This window comes from Pelophylax lessonae, assembly GCF_965119305.1.
Source record: "Pelophylax lessonae genome assembly, chromosome: 1".
NCBI classification, from domain to species: Eukaryota; Metazoa; Chordata; class Amphibia; order Anura; family Ranidae; genus Pelophylax; species Pelophylax lessonae.
The window spans coordinates 457,871,855-457,889,597 of record NC_138768.1 but is presented as its reverse complement, the minus strand read 5'-3'; the positions used below and the strand labels follow the sequence as shown (position 1 = coordinate 457,889,597).

Sequence of the window (17,743 nt, the reverse complement as noted above, 5' to 3'; positions counted from 1 at the left end):
ACATACTTTATACATGACCGGTTACATCTTGCCATTGATTTATTTGGAACATAACTGACTTTGTGACCTTAATCGCTCATTTCAAGAAACAGAAAGAGCAGATCTGCAGAAAACATAGGCCATACACTTTTTTTTTTTGGAGTATGGGGCTGTAATTAATGGGTCACCTTTTTGGATCATATATTTACATAAGGTTTTTAGCAGAAATGAAACCTGGTTTATAAAAAGTACATATATCACATATTACATACTGCAGGAAGTTATTATGCAGTAGTGGAAAATAAGCCACTGTTTGGACAACTGATCAAACAAGTGTCACCAGAACTGAACTATATCATGTCCCCATCTGTCTTTATTCATACCTAGGTAGCTCCTGGGTGGCTAGATGACAAAGCCTACCTTGATTGGTAGAATATATGTATTAGCTACATAGCAGCATGGATTGACAATTATGCATTAATTGTTTTCAACATTTTATTTCCTTAAAGTGATTAAAAAGGCAGTTTTTTTTTTAAATAGCAAACAGGCTTATATTTACCTGCTCTGTGCACAGAGTAGCCCTCATCCTCCTCTTCTTGGGTCCCCTGTTGGCGACCCTGGCTCCTCCCCTTCTCTGTGTGGAACAATGGGAAGCTTCTGTGGCACACCTGTGGGCTTCATCTAAGACAGAGAGGCTCTCTCCTCACAGTCTGTGATTGAAAGCAGTAGGGGCCAATGCCTTGATCTACAGTAAAGAGAGAGTAGCTACTGTGGATCAGGATCGGGCACAGGTAAGTATTTAGGGAGAGCTGGCGGTGGAGCAAAACATGAAAGTTTTTTTTTACCTTAATGTAGATAATGCATTAAGGTAAAAAAACTTTAGTCTTTTCAACCACTTTAAGCCAACGACCTTTTCCCCATAAGGAGAGGCATCAGTGGGTTGCCATGCACATGTACACCAATCTGATATGACACTACATGGCCAAGGGAGCCATCTCTTGGTCGTCTGATGTTTAGGTAATGCAGGACAGTCAGGCACCTTGCCTTTTCAGGGCTAAAGTTCAGTACCTTTACCCTGTTCAGGTTTCTTTAACAGGCATTTTATCTTGCATCGCTTTTACATCCAAGACTTACCAATTTTTCAGCCTCCAACAGGCCCTTTAAGAAGTCCACTTTCCTGGAATACTCAATCAGTAGTTCAGGAGCTGGCTTCCTGTCAAAATATAAGAGGTTTATTTTAACAATAAATGAATGCAATTGCTCCACATTATTTTCAATTTAGATATGCACCACATTTGGACCACTGGTACAATTTCCAGCTCCTGAGCTTCTCCAAATACAATGTAGTGTACTTGCTTATTGCAAATGGGTTATACAAGACCATTCCTGAGAAATCATTTGCTGGCAAAAAGTAAGCGCACTTCCGTACAGGAAAAAACTGCCGTCTTAACAGACAGTACCCTAGTAACTGTGACACATTTCTGTCATGAGAATAAACAAAGGAAAATCCTGTTCTAGGAAACTGTCAGAACAGAAATGACCCAAACACCATTTCCGCAAAGACCTCTGCTTCCATATTAATTAAAACTATTTTACCACAAAATGTTGTCTGTTTACTACCTCTGATAACCTTTTGATGAATGTTTCTTTATGACCCTTTTCATACGCAATAAAACTGTGCTAAAGTTTAAGGTACATCCTTCCCACAGCACTAACACGTACTACATTTCCACTTCTAGCACAGTGATATTTACACAAGAATAGCACTAGAATAATACACTGGAGTCTCCAAACGTCTTCATACCACTGTCACAATTAATTGAGTAAATAGCAGGAAGCAGTAACTTTCCTTTTAAATACGTCAATATGAAAGCGGTATATTCCTCTACTGTTGCTTTGGAAACCATTATTTGTGCTATTTTTATAAATTTTCCAGTAATCCATACAATGGCCAGGCTCCAGCCTCTTGGAAACGTTTACTATGAGGCCTTCAATAGTATTTTTATTTGCATTAAAAATAATAATACATGGAGCATGGGGAACCTTATGTTTTTTATAGTAAGATGCTTCAATAGAATAATTTAAAGGGACAACAGTAGATTACACTTAACGACTGAATGCAAAAGATGAATTTGTGTATTTCGCAGAATTAGGAAATGTTTGATATCTAAAAACACATAATGCCACATAGAAGATTAATTATTTTCTCCGTAGATTACCCATTAGCCATATTCATTCTAAGCAGAGTAAGAGTATTGCTAAAGAAATAATTTCATATACTCTTGCCAGTTGTTTGTTTATGGCTATCATAAGGAATGATGACTATAATAATAAAAGAAGCATTATGGAGCAATTAATGTACGGGTGAACTATGGCTCAATGCTGAAAAAGCAAAACATTTATACCAATGTAGTTTTTGAAAAAAATGCACTCTTCCAGTCTATCTCCAGGATAATAATAAAAGCAAATATATAATATTCTCAAGGGAAAAGCAGCTCACCCTGGCACTGTACCTGAAATATCAGCTTTCGGGGTGCTATATTACAGTAAACATTTTAAGGAGATTTTGAAAACTATTAAAAAATCAGCTACACCTTTAAACATTTTTAATAACACGGTGATCCCAATACCCATGCAAGATGACGAATAAACTCCATTACTGTTTACAGCACATAACTGACTTAAAAGACCTGTGTGTTAAAAATAATGTTATAAAATGCATACACCTAGAGGCGCAGAAGCTTTTCCCAATTCTGCTGTAACAGAATGCTGGGTTGATTGGCACACTTCCAAAAGGTACTGGTAGTGATGGAGTTTTCCCCTACCTACCTATTGGCTAATGAGGTTGCTCATCATATTGTAGAATAAAAAAGTGCTATGGTGCGAGTGCAAATTGGCGCTGCCTGGTAATGTGCGTAAAAATAATGTTTTGTCAACTCAAAATGTCACTCCTGAAAATTAGTGAACTGTGCCACTAGATATAAGAGTGTGTGTTCCAAAAAGGTATGTGAAAAGAATATTTATGACTGCATAGGCATCATATACATCCTATGAATACAGTGAATTCATATTGCTAAACATACACTAAAAACTTTACATAAAAACCTGTGTATAAATGTGCATGTGCTTCAAGCCAAGTGCAAATCTGTGGCAAGTTCAAAAGTGCATACATGCAAATATTTGTGCAAAAGCACATGGCCAGTCCCCTCTGTCCAATAAATGATAGTCAACGGGGGATCCCCAATGCCCGTGTGTTAGGGATAGTGCAAGTGATGTCAATCCGTTGAATGGTAAGCTGAGTGCCTTAGGCTGGGTATATTCAAACAGTCCTGTTATGGCACACTTGGGAAACCTCCAGTCCCAGGACACAGCACCCGAAGTGGGGCAGTGCAATCGTGTCTCGTGTCTCCCCCCCCCCCCCCCCAAGGGTGAACACTCACCAGAGGTAGGTCCCCTAAATAGGGGTGAATAGCCTTTGGATATGGGTATTAACCCGTGGGCTGCTCCCCTCTCTGCGGCCGTTCCGGGTGATAGTTCCTCAGGGGTATGAAAATAGAGTACCCATAGCGTAATATGAACAAATAAGTAATCCTTTATTCAAGTATATATTACACTTACATTAGACAAGATAAAACCAGCGTAGTTCTTTCTTAATCGTCACGTCCGTTCCACGGATGAAAACTGGAAGTGACGTGATGACACATGGCTCCTCCCTACGCTTTTCGTCACACTGACATCATCTGGAGTGGGCCTCCAGATGTGAACGCAGGAAGAGTCCCAGACACGACAATTAAGAAATAACTACACTAGTTTTATCTTGTCTAATGTAAGTAATATATACTTGAATAAAGGATTACTTATTTGTACATATTACGCTATAGGTACTCTATTTTCATAGTCCTGAGAAACTATCACCCGGAACGGCCACAGAGAGGGGAGCAGCCCACGGGTTAATACCCATATCCAAAGGCTATTCACCCCTATTTAGGGGACCTACCTCTGGTGAGTGTTCACCCTTGGGGGGGGAGACACGAGACACGATTGCACTGCCCCACTTCGGGTGCTGTGTCCTGGGACTGGAGGTTTCCCAAGTGTGCCATAACAGGACTGTTTGAATATACCCAGCCTAAGGCACTCAGCTTACCATTCAACGGATTGACATCACTTGCACCATCCCTAACACACGGGCATTGGGGATCCCCTGTGGACTATCGTTTATAGGTCAGAGGGGACTGGCCATGTGCTTTTGCCCTTATTATTGCTTGCACAAATTTTTGTATGTATGCACTTTTGAACTTGGCACAGATTTGCACTTTATGGTTTGAAGCACATGCACTTTTATACACAGGTTTTTATGTTAAGTTTTTAGTGTATGTTTAGCAATATGAATTCACTGTATTCATAGGATGTATATGATGCCTATGCAGTCATAAATATTCTTTTCACATACCTTTTTGCCACACACACACACTTATATCTAGTGGCACAGTTCACTCATTTTCAGGAGTGACATTTTGAGTTGACAAAAAATGGATTTTTGTAAAATCTTACCGTAAAATCCTTTTCTCTTAAGCTCATTGACAGACGTAGTCCTCCTTGATTAATATCAACTCGGTTATACTGCCCTCTACAGGAGTAGGACTAGACAGGAAAGAAAACGTTCTGGCCACACCCTAGGGGCAGTCCCAGAGGGTATATCCTCTCACTTCCTGCTACAGCAAATCAGTTATGTCACAAAGCAGTGTTTAGAGAATTTAACCCAACCCAACTCAAAAACAGAGGGGCGGGTACTACGTCTGTCAATGAGCTTAAGAGAAAAGGATTTTACGGTAAGATTTTACAAAAATCCATTTTTCTCTGTCGCTCATTGACAGACGTAGTCCTCCTTGATTAATATCAACTCGGGACGTCCCAAAGCAGTGCCACAAATGAGGGGTGGGAAAATGGAAATCAAAATCCAATCTAGAAGGCCCAACCGGTGCCAACTAGAAGTTTTAAAGGCTCATCAATCACACGATGAGACTCAACTAAAATTCCAACGGAAAAAAACCCTCGAGGTAGACCACCGGTCTCCTCAAATTGCGGCCTGCAAAACCTTGCGGCCAAATGAGGCATACGCCGATGCCATCACATCAACTTTATAACATTTTGTAAAGGTATGAACCGACGACCAGGTAGCCGCCTTGCACACCTGGACCACTGACGCCTGATGGTGGTAGGCCCAGGAAGTACTGAGCGCTCGAGTGGAGTGCGCCTTAACAGGGAACAGAGGATTCCGACCCTTAATAGAATAAGCCTGTACCACCGTCTGTCTAATCCATTTGGAGATAGTCGCGGCAGATGCAGGCAACCCCTTTCTGGGGCCATCCGTGATCACAAAAAGTGAATCCGTCTTACGGAACGATTCCGTAGTCTTCAGGTATACCCTGATTGCCCGAACCACATTCAAGGAATGCAACGCATATTCCTGAGGATGATTGGGCTTAGGACACAAGGAAGGTAGCACAATATCTTCATTCAGATGAAAATCTGAAACCACCTTAGGAAGAAAGGATGGCTTCGGATGAAGAACTACCTTATCCCTATGAACCACTAGATATGGGGAATGGCATGATCATGCAGCCAGTTCTGACACCCTGCGTGCAGAAGTGATAGCCACCAAGAAGGCCACCTTCTGGGATAATGTAAGCAAGGGAATCTCCCTGATATTTTCAAAGGGAGGTTTCTGAAGAACCGACAAACACCAAATTAAGATCCCAGGGCGGTAAGGGCGCGCACACTGGCGGAGCAAAGTGCCGCACCCCCTGGACACCAAGGAATGAGTACAAGTAGAAATGTGAAGCCGCACTCAGATGATTGAAATCAAATGAAATGTCTTTATTCTTCAAAAGTATCCAGGACAAACAGACAGTGTGAGGAACAGAATATGTCCAAGGTAGACGCATTTCACGGCTCGAATGGCCGCTTACTCATTACCACGGTGTGGGATAGCGGAAATTGGTCAATATTTAAAGGTGGTCACCAGGAAATTGATTGTTGTAGCTCTGCACAACTGCATATCATTAAATAATCAAGCATATTGAACATCCAATTTCTCTGCGATCCAACACCGAGGACATGCCAAAAAACACACATGAAAATTTGGACGTGGCTTTGGGTCATGCTGACAATAAAGTGACGTCCAATCTATATAGAAAGCCCTTATCAGGCAATAGTTTATTGCATGCACGTTCCAGCCACCCAATACACACAATAAAGGGAATTCCGGTCGGCCAATTTCTTAGAGTGCGAAGAATTTGTAGTGACCTGTCAGAGTTCAAGACACAGGCATCCTCGCTTCACCAACGTTTTTTGGAGTGAGGATATCCCAAATGGATGCTTGATAGGGCCTATTTTATTGCTCTGAATAAGAGCCGTTCTGAGTTCTTACTACCAGCATCCGGCGAAGATCGTTCACAAATTGCTAAATGTGTGGTACCTGGCAGTTCTCAGGACATTGAACCTGATGTTCTCCGCCAGACCAAAACACGTAAGAAATACAATTACAATATGTTTCAGTTAAATAAAAAAACTAGGTCCAAGAATCTTGACAAAAACAACTCTCTGATTACATTGTCCTTACCTTATAGTTTGGAATTCAGTAAAGTCAAAATATCATTCACAGACATTTACCCACTTTATACACCGACGATATCTGTGCTGATATTCTTGAAAATGGGGTTAACATAGTGGCTAAGAGAGCGGCCACTTTAGGTAATGCTTTATCACCAAGTCTATACACCTCAAAGAAATCCAATACCTCAAAAACATGGCTATTTTGTAAAGGAAATTTTAGGTGTGGTGCGACTGATTGTATCACCTGTCCCCATATAATCCCTAAAGATAAGATCATTTCTTCTTATGACAGTAAAGTGTATAATATCAGAGATTTTTTTAACTGCAATACCCAATATTTGATTTATTTAATTACATGCAAGGCATGTTCTATTCAATATGTAGGTAGAACTACTCGCAAGCTAAAAGATCGATTTCGGGAGCATCTTAGTGATATACGGACCTTCAAATCAACAAACATAGCAAAACATTTCAATAATAAACATGGTGGTGACATGTCCCTGGTTTAGGTCCAAGTCATCGACCATATTACCAGACCCATCAGAGGTGGAGATGTATTCCGTTTACTGTGTAAAAGAGAGGTTCAGTGGATTTTTAGGCTCCACACTCGGATGCCTCATGGCTTGAATTGGGAGTGGGATGTCACCCATTTCTATGAGTGACACCTCTCCCGATCAGCCAATATCCCCTGTGACACCTTACAGGATATGCCATTTTTGTGGGGGTTTTTTACAACAATTTTTACAACGATATCTATTTATTTTCCATTCATCTTCTGGCCATTATACACATTATACCATCCTTGTTCATTCCATTTGCTTGGGGTTCTGTATATCCTTGCGGATTTTGTTTTTTGGATTGATTAATGTCTATATGTTTACATATGATGGATTTTTACGAAGCATACATATACATTCATTATTGATGCTCTGACTTGTAAAATAAGGGTACCTGTTGCTTTTTCGTTTTTGGAGTTCGTCCCAGCTGATAATATATCTGATAAATATCTGAAAATATGTAGTAATTTTTCTTTTTCTTTTGATTCATTTACTTCATTTTGATTATCACCCTTCTAATTGACCTCATTCTAGCCAGGAAATGTTTTTCGGCTCTATATGGATTACTTGTAGTTTTTAATAACCATATTTATAACATGGGCACGAAAAACAAGTACCAATTTCCAGGCTAATAATTTTGGTCATATATAGAGGTTTTTTCCTTATTCTATATTTTTTTGGGACCTTATCCTAACGAACACGCACACATTGCGTATTTTGTCTACACATATGCCGATATATGTTTCAAGGTGCATCAATATGTCCTAATGATGTTTAATAGTTGATATTTATGTTTTGCAGTATTTCCATCAAGTTTATGATGAGATTTATAGACATTTGGATCTGTATATATATATATATATATATATATATATGGTGATGTTCATGTGATACATTTATGCGCCCATTCATTTACATCATTATACACTTATATATACACTGATCACACACTTACATTTCTATTCATTTATTCATTCATTTATTTATTTATCACATATCACTTTACACATATTATTGACACATTTTCTGTGCATCACTCTTTTTTCTCTTTTTCATTTCTTTTTCACTTCATACACATATATGTATGCTTCCATTCTCCTTTTTTCATTTTTCAATTTTTAATTTTTATCATTCATTTCTTCTGACATTCACATATACATATTTTTTACTTTTTTTATTTTTTACTTTATTTAGTATATATATGTCACACAGTTACATACACATAAATTACAACATATCACATATTTATGGACATATATGCATAACAAAGTTTTTTCATATCTTTGTATTTTGTACTTTGTATAGTTTATATTTTGCACCAATGAGAGACCATATACCAATATAGGACACATGTATATATGAATATTTGAGATCCTATGTGGTTCTATTTATATGTGGTTCTATTTATATTTAGATTACATATGCAATCTCTCATATGAAATCGGCATGTGTGTATCTGACTTTTTACGCTAAACTCTGTTGTTTTTACTATTACATTCATTTGTATACTCACTTGAATGTATCGTTCTAAATTTTGTTTTACACATATTTTGTTAAGTTGTTTCATGTGTGTTTTTTGGCATGTCCTCGGTGTTGGATCGCAGAGAAATTGGATGTTCAATATGCTTGATTATTTAATGATATGCAGTTGTGCAGAGCTACAACAATCAATTTCCTGGTGACCACCTTTAAATATTGACCAATTTCCGCTATCCCACACCGTGGTAATGAGTAAGCGGCCATTCGAGCCGTGAAACGCGTCTACCTTGGACATATTCTGTTCCTCACACTGTCTGTTTGTCCTGGATACTTTTGAAGAATAAAGACATTTCATTTGATTTCAATCATCTGAGTGCGGCTTCACATTTCTACTTGTATCTTCCTGGACGGCGGATCCAGCCAGCACCTGTTTGGACACACACCTGAGCGGCATTCCCCATTCCCTTCCCCCATACATGCACCAAGGAATGAGTAGCCCAAGGCTTCTGAAAGAAGATTGCTAATGCTGAAACCTGACCCTTGATAGTGCTCAAGGATAGTTTCTGCTCAACCCCCTTTTGCAGAAAAGCCAAGATTCGGGTCACCAAATAGGTACGTGGGGGAAATTCCAAAGATTCACACCGCGCGATATAAGTCTTAAATGTGCGATAATAGACTTTGCTGGAAGTCGCTTTCCTTGCTTTAATTAGAGTAGGAATAACTGAAGCTGACAACCCTCTGTCCTTCAGTACCTGGGTCTCAATAGCCAGGCCATTAAAACCAGCGACTGTAAAGCACGATGGAAGATCGGTCCTTGAGACCGCAGATCCTCCCTGAGAGGAAGTCTCCAAGGAGCGTCCGCGACTAGCCTGTCCAAGTCGGCGTACCCGGCTTGACGAGGCCAGCTCGGAATTTCCAGGATAACTGGAGTTCCCTCCACCTCTATCCTGCGGAGAAATCTCAGCAGCAATTTGAGAGGGGGGAAGACATATAGTAGCTGATACTGCCTTTACAGGCCGTTCAGCGCGTCTGCTGCGTCCGCTAGAGGATCGCGGGTGCGAGCCCTGTTGAGCCAACCTACCAATAGATCCATATCCGGGGTGCCCCAATGAAGGGACAACTGGTAAAATACCTCTGGATGAAGAGACTATTCCTCTTGATCCAGAATCTGACGGCTGAAATAATCTGCCTGTCCACCCCCGTGATAAATATCGAGGAGAGAACTGGAACAACTGTTCCCCCAATAAGAATGTTGGCCACTTCTATGGCCGCCAGGGCACTCTTGGTGCCCCTTAGGTGATTGACCTAAGTCATGACCGTGGCACAGTCCAATTGGATCCGAACCGGGCTGCCCTGGAGCTGCTCGGTCCAGTAAATCAGACAAAGTCTGATCGCTCTCAGTTCCAACACATTTATCAGAAGAAATGACTTCCCCTGGCTGAGCATCGGAGACCGAAGCCACCAGACCAGAGCCTCCCTGGTCCGCTCACTCAATCGGATCCGATTGTCCAGGGAATCGGGATTCCGATTCCATATGAGAAGAGTTTCCTCTTTGGAGAATTCGGGTATGAGACTGGGCAAACGGTACTGCCTCTAAGGAGGCGACCATCAATCCCAGCCAGTTGACGGACAGCAACATCCGAATCATTGACTGAATCTTCTGGAGTTTCTCCGCATGGAGAAACACTCTTGCCAAGGATGTATCCAAAATTAGGCCCAGATAGTTCAGTCTCCTGGTGGGAACCAGGGATGATCTTTGGGAAAAGCAACGAAAACGCTGATGTCCTGCGAAGATGGGGATATAAGGATAGGCATCCTAAATGTCTATGGACGCCAGGAAATCCCCCTGATGCAGGGAGGCCACCACTGTATGGATGGACTCCATCTCTTCCAAGACCAGAATTGGACGCACCTAGCCCTTTTTCCTGGGCATTGTGAACAAGTTCGACTAGAACTCCTCCAAGGAATGGGAACTACCACTGCTTGTTGTATCAAGCTGTCCCCCGCAAAGCTTTTAAGCGACCTGGGGATGTCGACTATTGGAAGGGAAGAATCGCACCGGTGGAAGTGATCGAAACTCGATCTTGTATCCCGACCATATGACCTTGCGAACCCCTTTATCCGGGATTCTGGAAAGCCCTGGATCCGGAAACCGGTGAAGACGTCCCCCCCACCCTAGAGATGGGTGGGGCCCATTCTGTCAATCCAACGGGATAACAGTGGCTTTATTTAGTCTGGAAATCGGTGAGTCCACTATTGGTGGTACCGTCCATCTTTGTAATGAGGGATTCCTCAAAATGATAGCGCCTAGCCATGCGTTTGGAAATAGCAGGGCTCATTTACGGAAGACCCTATTTGGGCAAGGGAAACCCTTCACCATTTTGGTAGGCTTGCTAGTACCAAAAAAGGAATATGAGTCTTAGCTACCTCTGCCGGTGTAACCTCAAGATTTAAGGTTTCCCGGACAGACACAACTAGTGCTTCCACCAACGCTTCTTGTGCTATGGCGGAGGCAGAAGCGTCCTCCTTACTGTCTGAGGAGACCGAACCTGAGACAACAACCCCAGAAAAGGGACTGCAATGACCAGCTCAGAATCCGTATCTGAGGTATCAGATGACATAGGGGTAGGCGGGGGTCGCTCTTCTTGACCCCTGTCCCTGACAGGCTACCTCCACCCGGGATACCAAAGACTCCAAAACTGCTGATAATGCATCATCACAAGTGGGGTACTGGAGGGTCCTGCGGCCACCCTGAGGGGATCAGGTGGGGATACATGTGTGGCAGGGTTCATGTAACAAGACACTTGCCAGCAAACACAAAAAAATTAATTGCAAGAAAAAAACATCTTTTTTTTTTTTTTACTTAGTCCCCCAGCGCAGTAGCGCCCCTCAGTCTACCTGCTTGGACCCCTCAGAAAGAGAGAGAGAGAGACCCCAAGGCTCACCTGATGCACAGAAGTTTCTTATCAACCTGCTTCCAGCACTGTCTGTTACAGACAGGAAGTCTTTGGCTTGCTTTCCCTGGGCCAAGGAGGCGGCTCCGCCCCTTTACACGCCTTCCGGCGCCTCCCAATTACTAAACGAGGTGTTTGGTCACCTCAAACATGGCCGCCCCCATGCTGGAGACACGAGGATACGCCAATATGGCGGCCTCGTGCGATCTGCAGGAAAATGGCGGCGGCCTGTATAGGATAGCGGCGGCTTGCAAGTTAGCAGCGGCCTGCGGGATGTGTGCATTCGGCCTGTGCGGCCTGCGGAAGTGCCTCGGCCTGCGGGAGGTGTCCTCGGCCTGCGGGAGGCTGTGCGGCCTGCGGAAGTGACTGGCTTTCTGGAGGGATGGCGATCTGTGGCTGCAGTAACTCAGGCATAGGCATCGGCCTGTGTACACACTAGACAGGTAGGATACCTCTATACCTCAATAGTAATGCCTTTTAGTAGTCTGCCACTGACTTCAGTCACCCTTACAGTCATATAGTGACTTTAGATAGTCAGCTCCCAAACCAAGCCTCCTGGTTTCACAAAAATCACACTCAAATTGGGGGATCTGTGACCTGTTATAGGATAGAGGGGAGACCCAGAAACTGAGTGTCCGACCATCCCAGAGAGGGGCCCGCGTCCACCAACAAACCCGACAGGGGGAGAGGGGGAACATTCTACTCACCATACCGGAACCAGGCGGGCGCCAACTCCTGACAGAACCCCTCTCCACCGGGGTGGGGGGGCTGTCGACCAATACGGACGCCGTGACTCTGTTGGTCATTGGCGTCCAGGCGAGACGTTTAACTCGCAGGGTCAGTCCCCGTCCAGTGGGACTATGTCGCGGCCGACCCAGCGCGGAGCTATGGCCTGCACGCGCTCGTAGGCTGAACTGGGGTGACCACTGGATCTCAACATCCAGCCCGTCGCCCAGTTTCAGCGTACTTGCTTGAAGATCTCACAGGAACACTGGAGAAAAAAAGCTGTCTAAAAAAAGTATTTCTAAAAAAAAAAAATCCTGCCAGGACCGAAGATCCTAGCAAGGAATCTAGGTCCTTACTCCTAACTAGACAGAAAAAAACTGATTTGCTGTAGCAGGAAGTGAGAGGATATACCCTCTGGGACTGCCCCTAGGGTGTGGCCAGAACGTTTTCTTTCCTGTCTAGTCCTACTCCTGTAGAAGGCAGTATAACCGAGTTGAAATTAATCAAGGAGGACTACGTCTGTCAATGAGCGACAGAGAAACATTTTTACGCACATTACCAGGCAGCGCCAATTTGCACTCGCACCATAGCACTTTTTTATTCCACAGACACCTCTTTAGGGGCTGTTTAGAGTGTGGGCAGCAGCCTCAATTCACTTTAATATTTGGCACACAAGTTGGTCCATAGCGCAGGGCACCCCCACACTTTTGTCATCATATTGTAGAGTCTATAGGAATATGGTTGGTGGGAGACAGCGAACAAGCCTGTTTAGAAAGGCTCAGTATTTAGGCATACCAGAGGCCAAAAAGCGTCTGTCAATTTGCAAAAAGTACCCCAATTTGCCTAGTTCAAATCTTTTATGACCTTTTTTTTCCTGGAAGCCAGTCTAAAGCTCTAAACAGTGTCCTCAGGTGCTTATACATGCAGGCTGAATCATGGATTTCATGTACTGAATTTATTTTCCAATTCACCAATCTTCATGTGAATAGTTTTCTAGAACATTTTTAGTAAAGAAACACGGAGAGCAGTTTAAAAATGATGTAAGCCATTATTTCATGGCGAGAGCCAAAATCAGCTCCTCAAGCAGCAAAATCTGTGAATCACACTTCTTGTTATTTCATTGACAAACACATAACTCCCGGAGAAACAGCAAAAAAGACTGCTTAACTCTGATGAGTAAGTAAAAAATAGGTCTGTACGTTTTGTTTTTCTTTCAGCCTTGAAAGATGGGATGACTAGTTTGAATGGTTTAAAAACAAGCTTAATTAGGCATATCTATTTTAAATCAAGAAACAAAAGTGATTGCATCCTCTATGATTTCAGGACAAAGGTGATCTGAGAAATCTCAGAGGTTATCTGGGGAAATAAATGTGATATATTCATTACATGTTTGTAATGTACTGCACCATGGGTATTGGGGATAATGCAGAGGCCCTTCCATTTTTCTTTATTTCAAAACCTATTTCTTAACTGTGTACTCCTAACTGAGCTGAGTGGAGATAATTAGATGTTTGTTTTGTTGTTTACCTCGAGCTGGGTAATGCCCAGAGGCTCTCTTTTGCATCACTTCATTCTTTAAAACCAATAAAAAGAATAAAAAAAAAAAAAAAAAAGAAGAAGAAACAAAATCAGGCCTTAAATTGGAAATAAATGTAACTAGTGAAAAAAATTGCGAACAGGCAGCTCTTCATTGCAGAAGACCTATACTCTTCTGCAATACAAAAACACAGCTGTGCAGAGCGGCTCACTGCAGGGGTCAAGTGCGTCCCTGTTCTCTGTTTCAAGGACAAACCAGGCCCAAATTTTTGGCTGGATTCAGACCTGAAACTGACTAGAAGACGCACAGGACTCTTCTGCAAACCGCTCCGCAGCAGTCCCGGAGCTGTGTGAACCGTCTTCATTGAGAGAGGGTCACAGTCTCCTAACACGCGAATTGGATTCGCCAAAACCCGCATGCAATTCACTCTACTGTGAACCCAGCCTTACTTGTCTTCTATTGAATGTACACTGAGCTCTGCATGGGCAGATCACCATGCATTTCAGGAACAATGCCCCACCAGCCAATTAGCAGACCAAAAGCCCAACAACTTGATGTAGCCAGGGGGAAGATGACAGCAGTCTGCGGGGGATGTAACCACTGCATTGCTGGAAGGTGGGAATTCATATTTTACAGGGTTTTGTTCCATTCTAACCCACAAAAAGTCTAAGTTTCTGTAAAATATGTGCATTTCATTATTTTTATAAATGGAAATATGAGTTGGGTTGTTTAACCGCTTCCATACAGAGCAGTTAGACACCCTTCCTGCCCAGACCAATTTTCAGCTTTCAGCACTCTCACACTTTGAATGACAATTGCTCAGTCATGCTACACTGTAACCAAACAAAATTTTTATCATTTTTTTCACACAAATAGAGCTTTCTTTTGGTGGTATTTGATCACAACTGGGGTTTTTTTTTTTCGTGATATATGCAAAAAAAGAGCAAAAATTTTGAAAAAAAAAAACACTTTTTTTTTGTTTCAATTATAAAATTTTGCAAAAAATTAATTTTTCTTCATACATTTGGGCCAAAATGTATACTGCTACATGTCTCTGGTAAAATTAACCCAAATTAGTGTATATTATTTAGTCTGTGTGAAAGTTATGGAGTCTAGAAGCTATGGTACCAATTACTGAAAATTGATCACACCATATGTACTGACGGCCTATCTCCTTTCTTGAGGCCCTGAAATGTCAGGACAGTACAAATACCGCCCAAATGACCCCTTTTTGTAAAGTAGACAGTCCAAGGTATTTAGTAAGAGGCATGGTGGGTTTTTTGAAGTTGTAATTTTTTCCCACAATTCTTGGGAAAACGAAGAAAAAATAATTTTTTTCTTTTTTTTCCCACAAAGTTGTCAATTTATAAGCTATTTCTAACACATAGCATGTACACAGCAAAAATTACACCCAAAAATACATTCTGCTACTCCTTCCGAGTATGGCGATACCACATGTGTGAGACTTTTACACAGCCTGGCCACAAAAAGAGACTCCACGTCCAAGAAGCACCTTCAGGCGTTCTACGAGCATAAATACACATAAAACTTTATTACTACCCATCACACTTTTCAAGGCCCTAGAGCACCAATACAATGGAAAAGTCCACAAAATGACCCCATTTTGGAAAGCAAACACTCCAACGTATATTCTATGAGGCATTATGGGTCGTTTGAACATATAATTTTTTCCACAGGTTTTTGGAAAATGTGGGGAAAAAATGAAAACTTTTTTTTTTTTTTTACACAAAGTTGTCAATTTATAGGATATTCCTAACACATAGCATGTACACAGCAAAAATGACACCCCAAAATGCATTCTGCCACTCCTCCTGAGTATGGCAATACCACATGTGTGAGACTTTTTCACAGCCTAGCCATATAGAGGGGCCTAACATCCAAGGCGCACCATCATGCATCCTAGCCACTTGCCTAGGCCTATTTTTGACATTTGGTGTTTACAAGCTAAAATCAGTTGTTTTGCTAGAAAACTGCTTAGAACCCCCAAACATTATATATTTTTTTTTAGCAGAGACCCTAGAGAAGAAAATGGAGATTATTGCAATATTTTTTATCACACCGTATTTGCGCAGCGGTCTTCCAAACGCAATTTTTTTGGAAAAAATTCACTTTTTTTAATAAAAAAATAAGAAACCAGTAAAGTTAGCCCAATTTTTTTCCATAATGTGAAAGATAATGTTACGCCGAGTAAATAGATACCCAACATGTCATGTTTCAAAATTGCGCACGCTCACGGAATGGCGACAAACTTTGGTACTTAAAAATCCCCATAGGCGACAATTTAAAAATTTCTACAGGTTGCCATCTTTGAGTTACAGAGGAGGTCTAGGGCTCAAATTATTCCCCTTGCTCTAACGATCGCGGCGATACCTCACATGTGTGGTTTGAACACCGTTTACATATGTGGGCGGGGTTTCTGTATGCGTTCGCTTCTGCGCGCGAGCTCACGGGGACAGGGCCCTTTAATTTTTTTTTTTATACTATTTATTTTATTTATTATTTTTTATTTTTACACCGTTTAAAAAAAAAAAAATTGATCATTTTTATTTCTATTAAAAGGAATGTAAACATTCCTCGTAATAGAAATAGGCACGACAGGACCTATTTTTTGTGAAATTTGGGGTCAAAAAGTCCTCAGATCTCACAAGTACACTAAAAGATAGAAAAAAAAAAAAAATTATTATATAAAATGAAAAAAAAAAAAAAAAGGACCTTTAAACCGGTTGCTAGGCAACAACATTTTTTCCGTAGCTCCGGTCCTCCAAGACCATAGAGTCAAGTGAGGGCAAGCTTGCCCTCACTCGACATCCTGTCTGTGAGGATCTGGGACCGGATCGTTTTCCCCGCTGCCGGCGGGTCCGGTAAGTGGGGAAAAGGACCGGAACGTGGCGGGAGGGGGGGGGCGCCTCTTCCGCCATCCCGGAAGAGTGATCCCACGGCGAATCTGCCGCTGGGACCACCCTTATCGGAAAGCCAACCGTCCACCATTTAAAAAAATACCAGGGTTATGGCAGCTATCTGCTGCCATAACACCGGTATTTAGGTTTAAACGGAGGACGTATATAAACCTTTTTGGACTTGGACATGGTGGCTGTATGAAGGGTGATAGGTACCCGGGTACTTTGTTGGGCAGGTGACAGGTACTCTGGTACTGATGAGCAGGTGGCAGGTACTCGAGTACTCCGATAGGCAGGTGACAGGTACTCGGATACTCTGATGGGCAGGTGACAGGCAGGTGATAAGTACTGATGAGTAGTACTGATACTGATAGGTGATACTGTACTGATGGGTACTGATGATCAGTACTGATACGTGATAGGTACTGATGAGTACTGATGAGTAGTGATGGGTACTGATGAGCAGGCGGCAAGTACTCGGGTACTTCAGGCGTCAGGTACTCTGATGAGCAGGTGGAAGGTACTCGGGTACTCTGATGGGTAGGTGACAGGTACTCAGGTACTCTGATGACGGGTACTCCGTTGACAGGTACTCAAAGTACCCGAGTACCTGTCATCAGAGTACCCGAGTACCCGTCATCAGAGTACCCGAGTACCTGTCATCAGAGTACCCGAGTTCCCGTCATCAGAGTACCCGAGTACCTGTCATCAGAGTACCTGCGTACCCGTCATCAGAGTACCCGAGTACCTGTCATCAGAGTACCCAAGTATCTGTCATCAGAGTACCCGAGTACCTGTCATCAGAGTACCCGAGTACCCGTCATCAGAGTACCAGTCATCAGAGTACCCGAGTACCTGTCATCAGAGTACCCGAGTACCTGTCATCAGAGTACCCGAATACCTGTCACCAGCCCATCAGAGTACCCGAGTACCTGTCATCTGAGTACCTGATGGGCTGGTGACAGGTACTCGGGTACT

The 17,743-nt window shown here is 42.4% G+C and overlaps 1 protein-coding gene across 1 annotated transcript in view; it reads right to left on the bottom strand.

The window, feature by feature from the left end:
* Window positions 1-17,743, bottom strand: part of USE1 (unconventional SNARE in the ER 1) — a 194,929-nt gene that overhangs the window by 92,082 nt on the left and 85,104 nt on the right. The window contains exon 3 of the mRNA XM_082273953.1: window positions 1,114-1,192. Coding sequence (XP_082130079.1) covers window positions 1,114-1,192 — 79 coding nt within the window. The remainder of the gene's footprint in view (window positions 1-1,113; window positions 1,193-17,743) is intronic.